Raw genomic sequence first — 18,629 nt, 5'->3', positions numbered from 1 at the left:
TGATTATACAAAATATATATTGTTGAGTTAAGTCGTTTGTTTTATTCCTTAATAATAATAAAAATAATAACAACAACCCAACAATACCTGGTGAAATATCATCGAAACTGAAAATATCGCAATCAGCCGGGGCCTGTTTCAAGGAGATTCGTTGAGTCCACTGTGGTTCTGTCTAGCTATGAACCCACTATCTCAGCTATTGAACTCCACAGACGCAGGTTTTAGCATCAAAAATAACAACAATGTGGTGGCGAAGCTTAATAATTTATTGTATATGGATGATTTGAAATTAATGGCTTCCACTCGATACCAACTCGATGAGATGCTAAAAACTGTAGAAACTTTTTCTAATAATATTAGCATGCACTTCGGACTAGACAAGTGCCGTATTTTAAATATAGTCAGAGGAAAAGTACAGCCCGGAGGATTCGATATGCAAAATGGCCAGAACATCGTGGCCATGGGTGAAAACGATATGTATAAATATCTTGGAGTAAAGCAAGCGCGGAGAATTGACCATAAACAAATGAAAACAGAGATAACTACTGAGTTTATACGAAGGGTAAAAGAAGCTGCTTCGCTCACACCTTAATAGTAGAAATTTGTTTAAGGCACTAAACACCTACGCATGTTCCGCGCTTAGCTACTCATTTGGTATTGTTAAGTGGACAAAAACGGACATAGAAAATCTTCAGCGAAAAGTAAGAACGCACCTCACAAAGGCACAAAAACACCATCCAAAAAGTGCAGTAGAAAGAACGACATTACCACGGAATTTAGGAGGAAGAGGACTTATGGATGTAGGTGAGCAATTAGACAAACAAATTGCTAATTTAAGATCTTATTTTCAGATTCAGGCTGAAACATCTACTCTACATCGCGCTATCTGCGCTGTAGATGACACAACACCGATAAAACTGAGGGAAGCAGAACTGCGCATAAACCACCTTAATAAGGACGAAAAAGTGCGCGCCTGGATGGGTAAACCTCTGCACGGGCGACATCCCAATGAGGTCAGCCAAGATTATGTCGACAATATAGCGTCGAACTACTGGTTGACATCAGGAAAGATATTCCCTGAAACGGAGGGTTCATTACTGGCCATTCAGGATCAGGTTATACCAACCAGAAATTACCTGAAATATATCATCAAAGACCCTTAAGTTCAAAACGACAGATGCCGATATGGATGTCAAGCCCAAGAAACCATCCAACATCTTACAGGGGGCTGCCAGGCATTTGCTGCAACTGAGTACAAGGAACGGCATGACGCAGTGGGAAAAATCCTTCATCAGGAGATAGCTATCAAGCTGGGACTTCTCCAAACCGACCATCTCCCATATTATCAATACGTCCCTGAGAGTATGCTTGAGGATGGCAACTACAAGCTATACTGGGACCGCACTGTGCTCACAGACCAAACAGTGGCGCATAATAGACCAGATCTCGTATTAGTCAATAAATTAACGAGACAAACAACCCTCATTGATGTGGCGATTCCTAACAACAATAATCTACGTACTAAATTTACTGAAAAGATCGCCAAGTACAGAGATCTGGAAATTCAAATACGGAGACAATGGAGAATGCCAAGTACCCAGACGATACCGATTATTATGTCTACTACTGGAGTCATTCCGAAGACCCTCCTCGAAAGCATAAAAAAGCTGGGTCTTAATGAACATCTTTATAAGACCATGCAGAAAGCAGTACTACTCGCAACGGCCAGATGTGTACGAAAATTTTTGGGAGATACACCTTCATACCAAGTCACCTAGGGCTCGATAACACGGAAAGAGTCCCACCAGAGCTCAATCCTTTTGATACCGTAGGTATCTGGGATGAGTCAATTTTCCCCTTAGAGGGAGTGTGAGCCGTATGGCTAAATCTGGACAACAACCCTATTTTATGTAAAAACTATCATTTATATACTCTTTATAAAATGCAGGAATTCAAAATAATGTCAAAATTTATACGTTAATAATTATTACCATTTATGAATTAACACAAATATGTAATCAATTGTTTGTTGTTTGTTTATTTTATTATTTGTCTGTCATAATAAATATAATATAATGTCAGACCAATCAAATACACTGCTCAAAATGATCAAATCTTACTAAGAGTTGTATCAGTTCTTTTAGGAACCAGCTGTACAATGTTTCTCGTCCACCTGTCGTTGTTTTGCCGTGCCACGTGTCCTACCCAGTTCCATTTTATTTGCGCAATTCTTCCAATTACATCTTTCACCTTCGTTCTGCTTCGCACGTCCTCGTTTCATATAATATGTTCTCTCAGAGCTATTGAGATACTATACGTATAAGTTGAGATACTTCCAACATAGCTCGTTCGATTGCCCTCTGTGTTGTTTTTAATCTATTGGCGGACAACTCTGTAAGCGTCACGGTCTCCATTCCATAAGTCATAACTGGTAGAATACAACTGTTGAATACCCTTTTCTTTAGATTTATTGGTATCTTTTTGTTTGTCAACACATCACTGAGTCTTCGTACGGCTGTCCAAGTCATTCGGATTCTTCTAGTTATCTCTGCCGTTTGATTCTGTTTGCCTAGTTTGATCGTGTGACCTAGGTATATTATATACTTTTCGACACTTTCGATTTCACTTCCATATAAGTCGCTTGTGATATTTTGATCTGTCTTCACTTTTGTTTTATTTCAATTCATTTGTTTGACCCACTATTAGTTTACCGTGAGTGTACGTTGCTATAAAATATTACTTTAGCAATTTAAAATAATATACGACGACACTTTTCGATAGAACTCTTTTTTGATTGCTATACGTGTTTACAGATCTAATTTTCGCTCGCTACTGAATACTACTAAAATTACAAAACGACTCTCGACCAAAAATCCTTAGTGGTGGGGAAAACAAAAATGTCTATATCTGTCCTACACAATTTCACTTTGGAAAAAACGTAATTACAAAACCGTTCGTCACTGTCCTTCTCAGAAGGGGACAATAACCGCTTGAGTCGCCTAACTTTCCAAATACCTACTTTCTAAAGAGGATTATGATACAAATGACAAATGTTACCCAGAAATATAGGTAAGAATGAATGTATTTTAATCTTTTAAGAGATTTCTGGAAAATAATTTACCCAAACTTTAAGAATGGTCTGATATGAATTCACATCGTAAAATAAAATCGAAAAAAACTAAAATTAACTAAACTATAAGGAGACGGAACATCATTTTTAAACCGATTTTCTCAGATTCTCGTTTAAGCTCTTTCAGCATGCAGATCAGTTCCTCTGTATTGTTGCTTATCAGTACTATGTCATCGTCAAATCTATGCATGCTAAAATAGAGAGTCATAAAAAATTACAGGAAGTCAGGAAAAGGACATCGCACACATCTTATGGAAAATATAATGTCACTCAAATTCAATAAAATTTATACGAATAGATTAGTTTTAAATTAACGGCCAAATCTTATCATTGCGCCAACTCTTAATTATGAATAATTACGGCGCAAATTGCTATTAAAGTTTATCGAAATCACATTTTTTGAGTCAGTAAAAGTGTCAGTTACCATCATTATTGCTCTGGGTGCTATTCAAAAGAGCTTAAACCCCCCGCTGGGCCTAAGCGAATTAGTGAAACTAATCCTCTGATTTATGGAGTACCGACAATTTGGGTGTTTTAAAATATTTTTTCTCTCTCTAACTTATGTACGTATCCATTTGATTTCAGATTTATTTATATCAATTTCTGCTCTTATTATTGAAAATATAGAGTTGGCGCAATGATAAGATTTGACCGTTAATTTAAAACGAATCTATTCGTATAAATTTTATTGAATTTGAGTGACATTATATTTTCCATAAGATGTGTGCGATGTCCTTTAGAGGGAGTCAGTAAAATTAGAGAGGATCAGAAAAAATGGAGAGTCAGAAAAAACTGGAGGGAGCCATAAAAAATTTGAGGAAATCAGAAAAAATTTGGAAGTACATAGTCAGAAAAAATTGGAGGATGTCAGAATAAGTTGGAGGGGGTCAGAAAAATTGGAGGATGTCAGAAAAAGTTGGAGGGGGTCAGAAAAAATTGGAGGAAATCAGAAAAAATTGGAAGTAGGTACATAGTCAGAAAAAATTTGAGGATTTCAGAAAAAGTTGGAGGGAGTCAGAAAAAATTGGTGGGAGATACGATAAAATAGGAGAAAGTCAGAAAAACTGAGTGGAGTGACTTTAGATGGCAATTGATTGGATCATCCGTCGCAAAGCGATGGACAAGATCACTAGTATAGAAATAAATATGAAAACTATACAGGGTGTTTCATTAACAATTGTCCATATAATAACTAGAGAAACCTTAGCACAAAATATGAAGAGTTACAGGGTGTTTTATTTAAAAATTTAAAAACTATTTGTATCCAGTACTTTAAAACCATTTGACATATCCTTGTCATACTTGGCACCAAGTGTAGGCAGTTTATACTCTACTAAATTATGTTAAACAACTTTTCTGGCTACTACCAGAGGCGTACGACGGGGGAAAGTGAAAGGTTGACCCTTTCCAAATTCTACGCCACTGGCGGAATTGCTATTTTAGTGCAATTTTTGGATTTTCCAATACATTCTATGTAAATAATATACTCTTCATTCGTAACGATAAAGCCATTAGTTTCTGAGATATTTGAAGTTGAAAATGAAACGGCATAGCTATTTTGATTTAATATGTTGTTCCCGTTCATTTTTAACTTCAAATATCTCCAAAATTAAGGATGCTATCGTTACGAATGAACAGTATATTATTGTAAAGTATTGGAGAATCTAAAAATTATGCTAAAATAGCAATTCCATTAGTGGCGTAGAATTTGGGAAGGGTCAACCGTTCACTTCCTCTTGTCGTACGCCTCTGGTAGTCGCGATAAACGTTTATTTAACATAATTTAACAGTTCCTACAGTTATTGGCAAGTATGATAAGGATATGTCAAATACTTTTAAAGTATGTACTGGGTACAAATAGGTCATTTTTAAATTTTTAAATCAAACATTCTGCAACTCAATAAGGAGCCACATTTTATTTAAGTGATTTGGGTTAAATATTAACTATTTGTAGGTAGTGTAAACACTACTACATTATGTTAAATAAACGTTTCTGACTACTACCAGAGGCGTACGACAGGGGAAATTTTAGCTCAATTTTTCGATTCTCCAATACTTTCTACGTAAATGATGGACTCTTCATTCGTAACGATAAAGTCATTAGTATTCGAGATATTTGAAGTTAAAAATGAAGGGACACAATAAAAAAGCACAAAATTGCTGTGCCGTTTCATTTTCAACTTCAAATATCTCGAAAAATAATGACTTTATCGTTACTAATGAAGTGTACATCATTTACATAGAAAGTATTGGATAATCCAAAGATTGTGCAAAAATAGCAATTCCGCCAGTGGCGTAGAATTTGGGAAGGATCAACCATTCACTATCCCCTATTGTACGCCTCTGGTAGTAGGTAGAAACGTTTGTTTATCATAATTTCCTAGGGTGTACAGTACCTACACTTTATGCCAAGTATTATAAGGATTAGTGTTGCCCAAATGCAAGACCAAGACTAGACTTAGACAGTCTTGGTCTTGCGCCAGTACACCTAGTCTTGGTCTTGGTATTGCGCTTCCGGTCTTGGTCTTGCAGCAAGAGTCTTGCAAGTCTCGCGGTTGCCTATTAGCCTATTGCATATCTTTGAACAACGTAACAGAGAGGTACATTTTAATGTGGAATATCATAGCCATAGTAAAGACCAGCCAAATTAATAAATATCTACACCAGCGGTTTTCAATCTGTGGTGCATGTACCACTGGTGGTACTGTGGTACATATCGTTATTTGCTGTGGTACACAAAACGCAAAAACAGCCAAAATCAGCCACAATTATTATAGGTAATTAGATTACCTAGCTATTTCAGTTAGGTGGTAACAAAAATAATAAAAAGTATTTTGTGGTACATGAATTAAAAAATATTGAGAATTGCTGATCTAGACAATTGACACCGGGTGGGGTTTGAACCCACGATCTAAGTGATCCGTGCCTATGTTCTAAAGGCGCATTTAAATCAAAGCGAACACGAACGAACGAACGAAGGAACGAATTCGTAGGTGTTCACTTGGTCATTCGTTCGCTACAAAGTAGGGCCATTTACATTGAAGCGAACATTCGCATTCGTTGATGATCCGGAGTGCATATTGCCCGCAGATGTTTTTAAGATGGGCTGATGGGCCAGTGCCAGTCACACATTGTGTTTAACCCTTTCGGTGCGTCAAATAAATACATATCGCTGACCAGTGCGGCAGTAGTTTTTTAACACTAAGGGCCGGTTGTTCGAACGCTAATCAACAATGATCATTATCAAATAATTAATTACTGTCAATGTCAATTGTTAAAACATAATTAATTACAATTCTGAGACTATAATCAATTAATATAACAATAATTATTAACATAATTAATAATAAATCTCATAATTGTAATTAATTATGTTTTCAGCGACCCAAACAAAGTTGACATTGACAGTTTTGGTGACAGTAATTAAATATTTAATAATGATCATTGTTGATTAGCGTTCGAACAACCGGCCCTAAATGCGATATTTTTTCAACAATTGTTTTTTGTACATATGTTAAAACGGATTATTATAATTTTTCTTCTGAATTTTTGCAAGACGCACATGTGCGCTGTACGCAGTTTTCAAGGAATTTATTTTAAAAATGCGGAGGACGCACTTGTGCGCTTGATACAAATTTTTGTATTTAGTAAATTAAATCGACTTTTTTGATCTAAACTAAAATTTTATTCATTCAAACAGGATGTAAAATAAATAACATATAATGTAAAATAAAAGTATACAAAATATTAATTTTTTCCTAATGTCTTTCTATATTGATACATGATATTCTCTGAAACATTTGCCTAAGCAGAGGCCAGGTTTATCGGGACATTCTTGACAATGATAAATAGTATCCTTACGTATCTTATTTTTATTGCATGTCCGACATTTTTTTCTAAGAGTTTTACCACGTTCATTATGTAACTCAATTTTTGAAGGTGTGTGGTTTACACCCGAAGTAACTGCTACTTCTGCCGTCACAACTGCTGTTCCTTGACATTTTTCTGGTAATAACTTTTCAAGTATTGACAATCGAAACTTATAATATGACATTTTGTTATTTCCGTGGTACTTATTATACAATCTATGAGCATTTTGCAAATATAGCTGAAACAGATGTATGCCAATTTTTTTGTACCAACGTAAAGTTTTGCGTGTCGGCGGATAATAAGAAGACATTTGGTCTTGAAGATCTACTCCGCCCATATATTTATTATATTGAATGATTGGCAGTGGTTTAATTTTCTCATCCCCTCGTCTATTTCTTACGGTTACCATCTCATTTTTATATTCAGTTGAAATGTAAATGATATCTCTTTTGTCTCGCCATTTTCCAACCATTACGTTGTTGAGGTACATACTTTTGGTCTGGCCTTTTTTTAACTTTGCGTCTACGACGTTTTTTGGACAGCCTTTCCTATCTTTTCTCAGAGTGCCTGTACAAAAACTATTTTTATCCAGTAGTAATTTGGCCAAGTTATAACTATTGTAATAGTTGTCCATATGAAGCGAATGTCCATGGTCGAAAAAATTACGCATTAGGTGTAGCACCACTCTTTCTGTATGAGACTTACCAGCAGTTGCATCACCTGCACCAGCATATATATGGATATCCAAAATTGTTGAATCGGCTTCTGTCAGCATATAAAGCTTTACTCCATACTTATGTCGTTTCTTAGGGAGATATTGCTTGAATACCAGTTTTCCTTTCCACAAGATCATAGATTCGTCTAGAGATAAATACTTTCCTGGATAGTATACCGTCTTCATTTTGTTATTAAAATGATCTAGCAAGGGTCTTACCTTATATAGTCGATCTACTGGAACTGGTTCATTTTCTTTTACATTTTCGGCAAAATGAAGGCATCGCATTATAAGCAAATAGCGGTCTCTACTCATGTATGAAGAAAAACAAGTCGAAAATAATCTATTTTTCTTCCAGTAGTCTTGTATGCTAGGCAATTGGATTGTTCCTGTATGGAAGGTTAATCCAATAAATATTAGCAATTCCGATATTGTTAATTCCTTCCATAGGGAAATCCTTGAACGGTCACATCCTTTGCTGGTAGAAAGAACTTCAACTGCATAACTGTTAGTTTGTAAGACAATCATATTTAAAAGTTCATCGTCAAACAACAGCCTAAACCAATCGTACGCACTATCACCAGGACTATCGACTAACAATCCACTTCTTTTTGTAAATGGAATTTGTTTCATACCGCTAGTTGTTTCGGTCCATTCATTGTCTGTAATCTGTACGTCAGGATTATCTGCAACGGTATTATTTAACTCGTTCTGTAGTACATCATCCTCAGTATCACTTCCAGAAGAGTCTTCCGAAACATTTTCAATTTCAACTAAAAATATTAATTTCAGACCACAAGTTTATTATTACATTTATTTACTTACAGTTATCTACATCAGAGTCTTCATAATCTTCATCTGAGTCTGAATTATATAAAAACTGCATCAATTCCTCAACACTCAGATTTTTTTCATTTCTCACTTTCACGGTCTTACGTCTTTTTACGCCTGAAGGTCCAGCTTTATTTAAATCAGCCATTATTATACAAATAATTAAACTTATAATCACACTAAACCGTTTGAAACGACAACACCTTTGAAAACCTAACTATGTGAGTAACTGATCTGCGACGCCACCTATGAATAGCTCTGCAAACCTAACCACATGATTCACCGAGCCGCGACGCCACCTATGAATAGAAGTGACCTTTAATAAAATGCGGACAAAGTTTCCTTGATCTCCTGAAACTGAGTCAATTTTAAATGTATATGGAAATCACCATATACATAGGCCGCTCATGTGCGCCATACGCATTTTACAAAGAAATAGGAGGGCGCGCATGTGCGCTTTACGCAGCGAAAGGGTAAGTTTATTTTCGTGTTTCTTGCTGGGTAAATTTTAATACAATAATAGCTTACAAAAATAGCAGGTTAGCAGGTATTATACGCTGTCTGAGGGAGCTTAGAAAATATCATATGTAATAAAGAACCAGCTTTCTTAAAATTCTCCCTCGAAAAAGTTACTTGCTCTTGATATTATGACTATATTATGTTCAAATAATAAATTGTGAAATTGGTGTATCAAAATAAATTTGCTTTTAATTAATTTTAGCAATTAATTTGATTTGGTTACCTCATTAGTGTTTTTGGGTTGAAATTTATCCAATAAAAACATTAGGCTTTTAAAAGCAAACCACTTCGAACCCTCTTTTTGTCTTTCTCGTCTAAATGATGCCAGAAGCTAATTCATTTTTTTAGTTCAGAGACATCACAACCCATTCCTATAGAAATGTTAAAACAAGCATCAGTTTTTCTGTTTATTATTTTATATAGCTTCGATTTTGGGTTTCATAGGCATATTCCATATTGCAAAATTATGTTTTCACAACTACACAATAAACAACCCTCTCAAACTAATGTTTGTAAATAAATTAAATCAGTACTTCTAAACGAATTCGTTCGCTACCGTCTATCCACTGTCCACATTGAACAACGATTTCCTTTGATGATTCGCTCACTTACCGACATCGGTTGGAACATGTGCGAATGCGAATGAATTCTTTCGGTCGTGCTCGATTCGCTGTACAAATACAATAAAGTTAACGAACGAATTCGTTCGTTCGTTCGTGTTCGCTTTGATTTAAATGCGCCTTAACTAACTAAAGTTTATTAGAAACTTATGTATTTTATTATCCAATATAAGCGAATGAATAGAAAAACATAATTTTAAGAAAATATGAGGCTATCGTTTTAATTTCAGTATTTTATAAATGCTAGAATATTCCACAGAGTGATGCTAGGCTCTGAGAAAAAAACACAGTTTAGTTGGTACCTACACCCGGTGTACAATGACAATAATTGATGTGTCTAGCAACAATATTACAGCGATATTTATAAAAATAAGACAACATTTTGATTGGTACCTACACCCGGTGTACAATGACAATAATTGATGTGTCTAGCAACAATATTACAGCGATATTTATAAAAATAAGACAACATTTTGATTGGTACCTACACCCGGTGTACAATGACAATAATTGATTTGTCTAGCAACAATATTATTACAGCGATATTTGTAAAAATAAGACAACATATTAAAAAAATCACTTAAATCGGACAACAGGTTTAGAAAATTCGAAACATTAACAATGACCCGTTTATAAGGTGGTACGTAAATTTTTTGCAGAAGTGTATAATATCGTTATTAAATAATATTTCGGTATTTTAGGCCTTTTAGCGTATCTTAAATAATATTATACGCGCTGTTTAGGCAAATTTTGTTTAACCGAGTGACCTCATAGCACATTCAGCAAAAACAATAATACAGGGTGTCCAGAAACTCTACCGACAAACGAAGACAGGAGATTCCTCAGATAATTTTAGGACAATTTAACCCAATTCACCTAGTCCGAAAATGTTTCCTAAGGAAGCTAGAGCTCTTTGAAGATGACGTCATGTAATTAGTTTTTCTTAAATACCTCCAGAACGCTTCTATTTAGAAAAACGAAAATTGGTGTACATATTTACTTTCCAGAAATGAATCGGTTCCATCCATTACGAATTTCAAGTACCGGTCATAGGCGTCCTTTTTGGGTAGGGCAACGGTTATTTTATCGCCTAACTTTTTTGTCTTTCATTTTTAAGCATTTTTGACTCTGAATTATTAAATTGTGAGGTATTCTAGTACTAAAAGGTACTCTTACTTTAAGTCGATAGGATACACCGTTTTCTATAAAAATCGATTTGAAAATTTTTCGTTCTTTGAATTTTAAAAAAGAAGATTCAAAAAAAATTATTTAGAAAGATGAAAACTGGTACATTTATTTATATTCCAGAGATTAATCGATTTCATTAATAGCGAATTTCTAGTTCCGGTCATAGGCGTCCGTTTTGGGTAGGTCAACAGTCATTTTATAGCATAACTTTATTATCTTTAATTTTGAAGTATTTTTGACACTAGGTTATTCAATTATGAGATATTCGAGTACTAAAAGTTACTCTTGCTTTAAGTTGGTAAAATACATCGTTTTTTTTTTAATTTTTTTCAACTTTTTTTTTCAAATTCCCAAAACCAAAAATTTTCAAATCGACTTTTCTAGAAAACGGTGTGTCCTACCGACTTAAAGTAAGAGTACCTTTTAGTACTAGAATACCTCACAGTTTAATAATCCAGTATCAAAAATGCTTAAAAGTTAAAGACACAAAAGTTATGCGATAAAATAACCGTTGCCCTACCCAAAAAGGACGTCTATGACCGGTACTAGAAATTCGCAATGGATGGAATCGACTCATTTCTGGAAAGTAAATATGTATACAAATTTTCGTTTTTCTAAATAGAAGCGTTCTGGAGGTATTTAAGAAAAACTAATTACATGGCGCCATCTTCAAAGAGCTCTAGCTCCCTTAGGAAGCATTTTCGGACTAGGTGAATTGGGTTAAATTGTCTTAAAATTATCTGAGGAATCTCCTGTTTCCGTTTGTCGGTAGAGTTTCTGGACACCCTGTATAATAGTCTTACAAGATGTGTGTTTAAATTCCTAGAAAACTAATAATGAACAAAATTAATTACTTATTATGCTTATTAGGTATATTTTTTATCAGCTAATTTTAAAAAGTTTGGATACGATATTCGATATTACTATCGGCGTCGCAAAGCAAGAATGGTATGTTATGATTAGAAGGCGACTATTCTCATAACCAGGACAATTAATTTCAGAGAAGTCGTCTGCTGGGAAGGAATGTACAAAATATTTTATGTTTACATTGTAATAATGACCTCTGATTACGTATCAAATGTGTGAAGTGTTCAGTGTTCTTTAAATGAATATTTTGATTCGCTATGTATGTTTATGGTATTGTTCGTAATGCGCATAAGTATTTTACAATTTTTTGTTACAAATTTTTTTGTTTCTCATATCTAAGAATATAGTCGAACTAATATACTCCCTAAAACGACCCTCAGCTCTAACTGCAAGACGCAAGAGCTTAGGTCTTGTTCTCCTGCTCTCGCAGGCTTAGTCTTGTTCTTGCTCAAGTCTTGCACGGTAAGTCTTGGTCTTGGTATTGCTAAAATTAGGCGGTCTTGGTCTTGGTCTTGCGAAAACGCAAGAACAAGACCAAGACTGCAAGACCAAGACCGATTTTGGGCAACACTAATAAGGATACGTGAAATAGTTTTAAAGTACTGGGTACAAATAGTTAATAAATTTTTAGATAAAACACCCTGTAACTCAGTAAGGAGCCACATTTTATTTAAGTGTTTTAGGTTAAATCTTCGTATTTTGTGCTAAGGTTTCTACAGTTACTATATGGACAATTATTAATGAAACACCCTGTATAACAATGCATACGAATGACAACTAAGATGCTAACTAACAACAGTATGGCAATTTAGAAATTGAGGTGGAAGATCGCATATATTTGTTTGTATGAATAATAATTTATTTATCTGTTTATCATTTCAATAAACAAATAAAATCATCTGTCCACAGCTGGTACAATACAAAGCATGCATCAAGGAAACTATCCTACTCTTCTATGCTTGAAGCCTTGGCAAAATATTTACTTTGAAATATGAAATAGCTATTTAATACTCTACCAACATAAACTTTAATTATAAGCGTCATAAAATCCAATTGAGTGATTTCAGTAAAAACAATGTTTCTTAATAATTTTGCTGTATTTCTTCGTATTCACTATTTTAAATTTTAATAGAATAGAATAGAATAGAATAGAAATATGCTTTATTGTCACTGAAAATTTTTACAATTTTATGGACAAAGCTTACATACAGTCAAAAGAAAACATAATATCAATAACAAAATAACAACTACAATTTACTAAAATTAGATAAATCGTCAATATATGTACAGTATAAAATAAGATATAAAAGCCAAGACAAAAACAATTTATTGCAAAATTTATATAAATTGCAAATTGAACATACTACAACAAATAAAATAAAAATACATAAGGAACTGACAAGTTTATGCTACTGCGTATGAAACCCAATTTTCTTAGTTATTCATTAAGAGGAAACAGTAGCAATCGACAGGTAGCGAAAACGCGTTCCAAGATTGCGGCTGTAATTTTGAATATTTTTTCGAGATATTTGGCACACGTATTCGTAATATAATAAAGAATGGCGGTACAGAGCCCAATTTGAAAAATATATTAATATGTGGAAATTACTCTGTAATTAAATACAATATTAAAAAAACGAGCCTGTACCGCCATTAAGAAGAACAAAAAAATACACTTTCTTCAAATAAACTTTTTTATCCGATGCCTAGATTTTGTGTCATTTTGGAACTACTAAAAATTTTTATTTCATTAGTAGTTCCAAAATGACACAAAATCTAGGCATCGGATAAAAAAGTTTATTTGAAGAAAGTGTATTTTTTTGTTCTTCTTAATGGCGGTACAGGCTCGTTTTTTTAATATTGTATTTAATTACAGAGTAATTTCCACATATAATATAATATTTTTCAAATTGGGCTCTGTACCGCCATTCTTTATTATATTACGAATACGAGTACCAAATATCTCGAAAAAATATTCAAAATTATAGCCGCAATCTTGGAACGCGTTTTGGCTACCTGTTGATCGCTACTGTATCACCTTAAGAAATTTTTTTAGTACTATTGAATAGTATGGTCTTTTAGATAGATAGGCTTTTGTCATTTTACGGAACTTTGGGAAAGATGTTGCAGATTTAAGTTGTAACGGGAGATGGTTGTACAGTTTCTTTGCGGAATATAATATAGATTTCTTTACTAACTCAGTGGATGGAATCGGTAAATAAATGTCAAAGATTGAATTTCTGACGGAGTAAAGATGATTGGGCCTTGCTGGAAAGACATGAAGGTGTTTACGAATTAAACAAACCGTTTCTAGAATATATAAAGATGGAAGTGTTAAAATTCCGTGATCTCTGAAGTAACTTCTGCAATGTGTAGATCTTTTGAGGCCAAGCAGATATCTTATTGCTCTTTTTTGCAATTTAAAAATAACTTCAAATTGAGCAGCTGTACTAGAACTCCAAAAAGAAAGACCATATCGAAGATGAGACTCGAACAACGAAAAATATGTTATTTTAGAAGATGCTAAATTGAGTTACCTTGAGACAGAACTTATTGCATAGCAAGCTGAGGCGAGTTTCTTACTTAACGAATCGATATGAAGGGACCATTTGAGGTTGCTGTCTAAAAAAATACCAAGAAATTTTACAGAATCAACGGTACTGATCTGGCTGTTATTAACCCGGCATTAGTCGCTAGGTAGGTTGTTACGCGAGTGGTCGCGCGTGAGATTTTCTCTCACATAACCAACTTTTGCATTTCTTTACAAAATTTTACAAAAAAGATGAGGTTTCATCAACGATAAAGCCATTTACTTTAAAAAGACACGACGTTTTCCTGTTTTATTATTGGTAGGGGAGCCCAAGCGGGGATTTTTGCAGTTACTCGAGCGCGTCAGATTATCATATGGGGAGAAACCTGGTACCCTGTAGATGTACGTCTACCATATATTGGCTCTTAACACAGGGGAGTTCGTTAAGGGGGGCCCGAAAAAAATATATATCCTTAAAAGAACTCCAAATTGTCAGATTAAGATAAGGTAAGTTAAATACACGCAAAAGAGTGTATATTTCAAAAAATCTGACGATTTGAGCCGGGCGTAAGGAAATGGGTGAGTCCCAAAGTTTCACAAGAAAAACGCGAATATTTCGCGAAATAAATGACAGATCGAAAAACTAAAAAATTTGTGCTCAATATTTTTTAAAAATCTATCGAATGATACTATACACGACTTCCCACGGAGAGGGGTGGGGGGTAAATTAAATATTTTAAATACGAATCCCGCGATATTTCGCGAAATGAACATCAGATCGAAAAACTGTAAAATACACTTATTCAATATTTTTAAAAAATCTATAGAATGGCACCACACATGACCTCCCATGGAGGTGGGGTGGGGGGTTACTTTAAAATCCTAAATAGGAGCCCCCATTTTTTATTGCAGATTTGGATTCCTTACGTAAAAATAAGTAACTTTTATGCGAAACATTTTTTCGAATTATGGATAGATGGCGTTATAATCGTAAAAAACGATTGTTGGAAATGGAAAATTAAATTAAAAAATGGCAAGCGCCCACTAAAATGGAAAACTTTACTTAACTTTTTTTGGTTTTGGGACCTACTCTTCACAACCCAATAGGTCCCCAAAGCGCTCGAGTGACTGCACATTTAGCATACTTTGCTCCCCTACCAATAATTATCTTTATATAAAATGTGACTATTAATGCCGCCAATATTTAACATTGAAAAATATTATGGTAAGTGACCATCTACAACTAACCCGTGAAACAGAATATAGGATTTTCATATCATCGACCACATCCACGGCGCCTTTTATTACATCATAAAAGGATATTATTTTAGGTTTTAAGGGGAAAAATAAAATTAATTTTTATACACAGTTGGTGACGCCGGTGGTCGCTTGATGAGAGAATCTCTCACATGAAGCGCACTGACTCAACAATATGGTGATACTTAGTAAAGTGAGTCACTATCTGAGCGGACGAGTCTTAATTAGATTGTCCAGGGAGGATAGTTAGGAGACTAGAAGGAACTAGAGTGCGTATAATTTCCCAGAAAAAAAGTTGTGCGGAATTTTCTGAAACCGTGAGAGAAAATCTCATATAGCGACCACTGGCGGGTTAAGAGGCAGAGGTTGAAGAGCTCCTTTATAGGATAATGTGACTGTTTTATTTACGTTAAAAGAGAGTAAATTAGAGTCAGACCAGGTCTTTATCGTCAGTAGATCCGAAGATATAGTTTCATGAAGAGATGCAATAGTTGAGTTGCTCCAAGTGATACTGGTATCATCAGCAAAAAGAAAAATTTTCCCATCGATTTTTAAATTAGTGATGTCATTTATAAAGATAAGGAACAGAAGAGGACCCAATACTGAACCTTGCGGTACTCCACATACAATGTTTTTGAGACTAGAGTCAGTATCATTTGCTCTAACTAATTGTTTCCTATTATTCAAGTAGGATTGGAACCAAATTAAAGAAATACCTCGAATTCCATAGAAATTTAGTTTTGTAATCAAGATGTCGTAATTTGCACAATCAAAAGCTTTGGCATAGTCGCAGAAAACAGTGTCAGTATAAAGATTATTGTTTAGTGCTTGGTAAACCTCATGTAGTACAGAAAACATGGCATCAGTGGTGCAATTATTTGTTAAAAAGCCGAACTGATTTTGTGATAAAATGTTGTTATCAACGATAAAGGGCATAAGTCGAGTTTTAATGAGTCTCTCGATAATTTTGAAGAGTACCGGTAGTAAGGCAATAGATCTATAGTTGCAGGCATCAGATTTTTCACCACCCCTATGAAGAGGAATAATAATGGCTGTCTTTAGGCACTCTGGAAATTTACCTTTTTCGAAGGCATCATTAATTAGAGAGACGAGGATTTCCAACACATTTTCTGTGAGATTAGAGAAAATTTTTATAGATAGTCCATCAATACTACAAGATGATTTGCTTTTGATACTATTGATTGTTTGGATCAGTTCAGAGTTATCGACTGGTCTTAAAAATAATGAATTCGAGACCTTTCTTGAGTTAGGGAGATAGGAAATGGGATCTTGTTGCGGCAAAATAGTTGATGTTATATTTTGACTCACATTAACGAAGTAGTCGTTTAGACTTTCAGGATTTGGAAGGGAAAATGATTGAGCTGTGTGAGTTTTATTTCGAAGATCGTCTATTATAGACCAAGTTTCTTTTGCAACACTTTTAGAGCTTCCCAGACGATGTTGATAATAGGCTATTTTAGCTGATTTGACAAGTTTTAGATATGTTGTCCTGTACTTCGTGATATATTCAGTGACAGAAACATTGGTAGTAAATTTCTTGATGTATAGTAGTGAACGCATATTCTTGGCTGATATGCGAATACCTTTCGTAACCCAAGGTTTCCGATGTTTTGGCTTAATAGGGATTAAAGGAAATGCCTTATTGAAGATGCGGAGAAGCTTATCTAGAAAAACACTGAAATTATAGTCCACGTCTATAGAAGGAAAGTGCCACTCAGAAGTTAAGCATAAATTTTGGAATTTACGAAAATTCTGGGTGGAAAAAATCCTACCTAAACGTCGGGTTTTTGAGGAGGGTTTGCTGAAGATGTTAAACTTCGTATACACTGCTTCATGATCAGATAGTCCCGCATTAATAACTTTAGAGCAGACATCAAGGGGTGAGAAATCGGAGACAATATAATCGATTATGGTAATCTGAACAATACAGTGATGAGCGAGCTAATAATCGGCAAAATACCTCAAAACATGGAAAACATAATACATTGCGAAACAGAGATGGAACTAGTGGAGGTGGAAATGATCGTTATAAATGTATAAATTAACATTACATTATATAGTTTCGCACCTTTAGACGTATCAAAGGAGTATGACAACTGTCACTGTGACAGTGGAATTTTATAAAATACTCCTGTCAGAGACGTCTAAAGATGGGAAACTATGTAATGTAATGTCTTCCATATTTTGCGTTATTTTGCCGGTTATTAGCGCGCTCATCACTGTATATGTACAGTGCCGGCAAAAAAAATCTTTACATTGACAAATAAATCACCAAATTTGAAGACAATTTGCATGCGTTCTGTCTGCGTTTGGAGGAGAGAGTAGGGGAATGGGGACAGCGTACTTGCGACGGCAATTATCTGTAGTTTACGGACCACTTGGCTTATTTAGGGTATTCTGCGCGTTTGCACTGTAAACAGTTGGCTTTGTGCGGGTAGTAAGTGTTAAACTTATTCTCATTTACCGCGTAAAGTTTGAGATTGTCAAATTCTAAATTGAACTGACAAATATGGGTCGAAAGAAACTCACAAAAGAGGAGAAGGTTCGTGCTTTAACATTACTGGAGAAAGGCGACTTTGTAATTACCGTAGCACGTGGCATTGGGCCTTCAAGAGGGGCTATTTATCAAGTGAAACGTTCAGCTGCAACGTTTCAGTTGATAAATGGCTCCTCTTGAAGCATTAATATCACGTGCTACGGTAATTACAGAGTCTCCTTTCTCCAGTAACGTTAAAGCACGAACCTTCTCCTCTTTTGTGAGTTTCTTTCGACCCATATTTGTCAGTTCAATTTAGAATTTGACAATCTCAAACTTTACGCGGTAAATGAGAATAAGTTTAACACTTACTACCCGCACAAAGCCAACTGTTTACAGTGCAAACGCGCAGAATACCCTAAATAAGCCAAGTGGTCTGTGAACTACAGATAATTGCTGTCGCAAGTACGCTATCCCCCTCCCCTACTCTCCCATCTAAAGTCAGACAGAACGCATGCAAATTGTCTTCAAATTTGGTGATTTATTTGTCAATGTAAAGATTTTTTTTGCCGGCACTGTACTCCAGGGAAATCAGGCAAAAAATA

At 34.9% G+C, this 18,629-nt stretch overlaps 2 protein-coding genes across 2 annotated transcripts in view; both read right to left on the bottom strand.

Annotated features, from left to right (window-relative positions):
• LOC114328361 (titin) overlaps nt 1–18,629 on the bottom strand; it is a 609,684-nt gene that overhangs the window by 581,380 nt on the left and 9,675 nt on the right. The gene's annotated exons all lie outside the window — the stretch shown is intronic.
• On the bottom strand, nt 6,900–9,003 carry LOC126886238 (piggyBac transposable element-derived protein 4-like). The gene is made up of 2 exons (XM_050653103.1): nt 8,541–9,003; nt 6,900–8,488 (listed from the first exon to the last, which is right to left on the bottom strand). The coding sequence occupies exons 1-2, from the start codon at nt 8,692–8,694 to the stop codon at nt 6,900–6,902; spliced, it is 1,743 nt and encodes a 580-aa protein (XP_050509060.1). The 5' UTR covers nt 8,695–9,003.

The sequence above is a fragment of the Diabrotica virgifera genome, chromosome 6 (genome assembly GCF_917563875.1).
Source record: "Diabrotica virgifera virgifera chromosome 6, PGI_DIABVI_V3a".
In the NCBI taxonomy this organism is placed as follows: Eukaryota; Metazoa; Arthropoda; class Insecta; order Coleoptera; family Chrysomelidae; genus Diabrotica; species Diabrotica virgifera.
The sequence above is the reverse complement of the archived record's forward strand: the minus strand, read 5'-3'. Positions and strand labels throughout refer to the sequence as shown.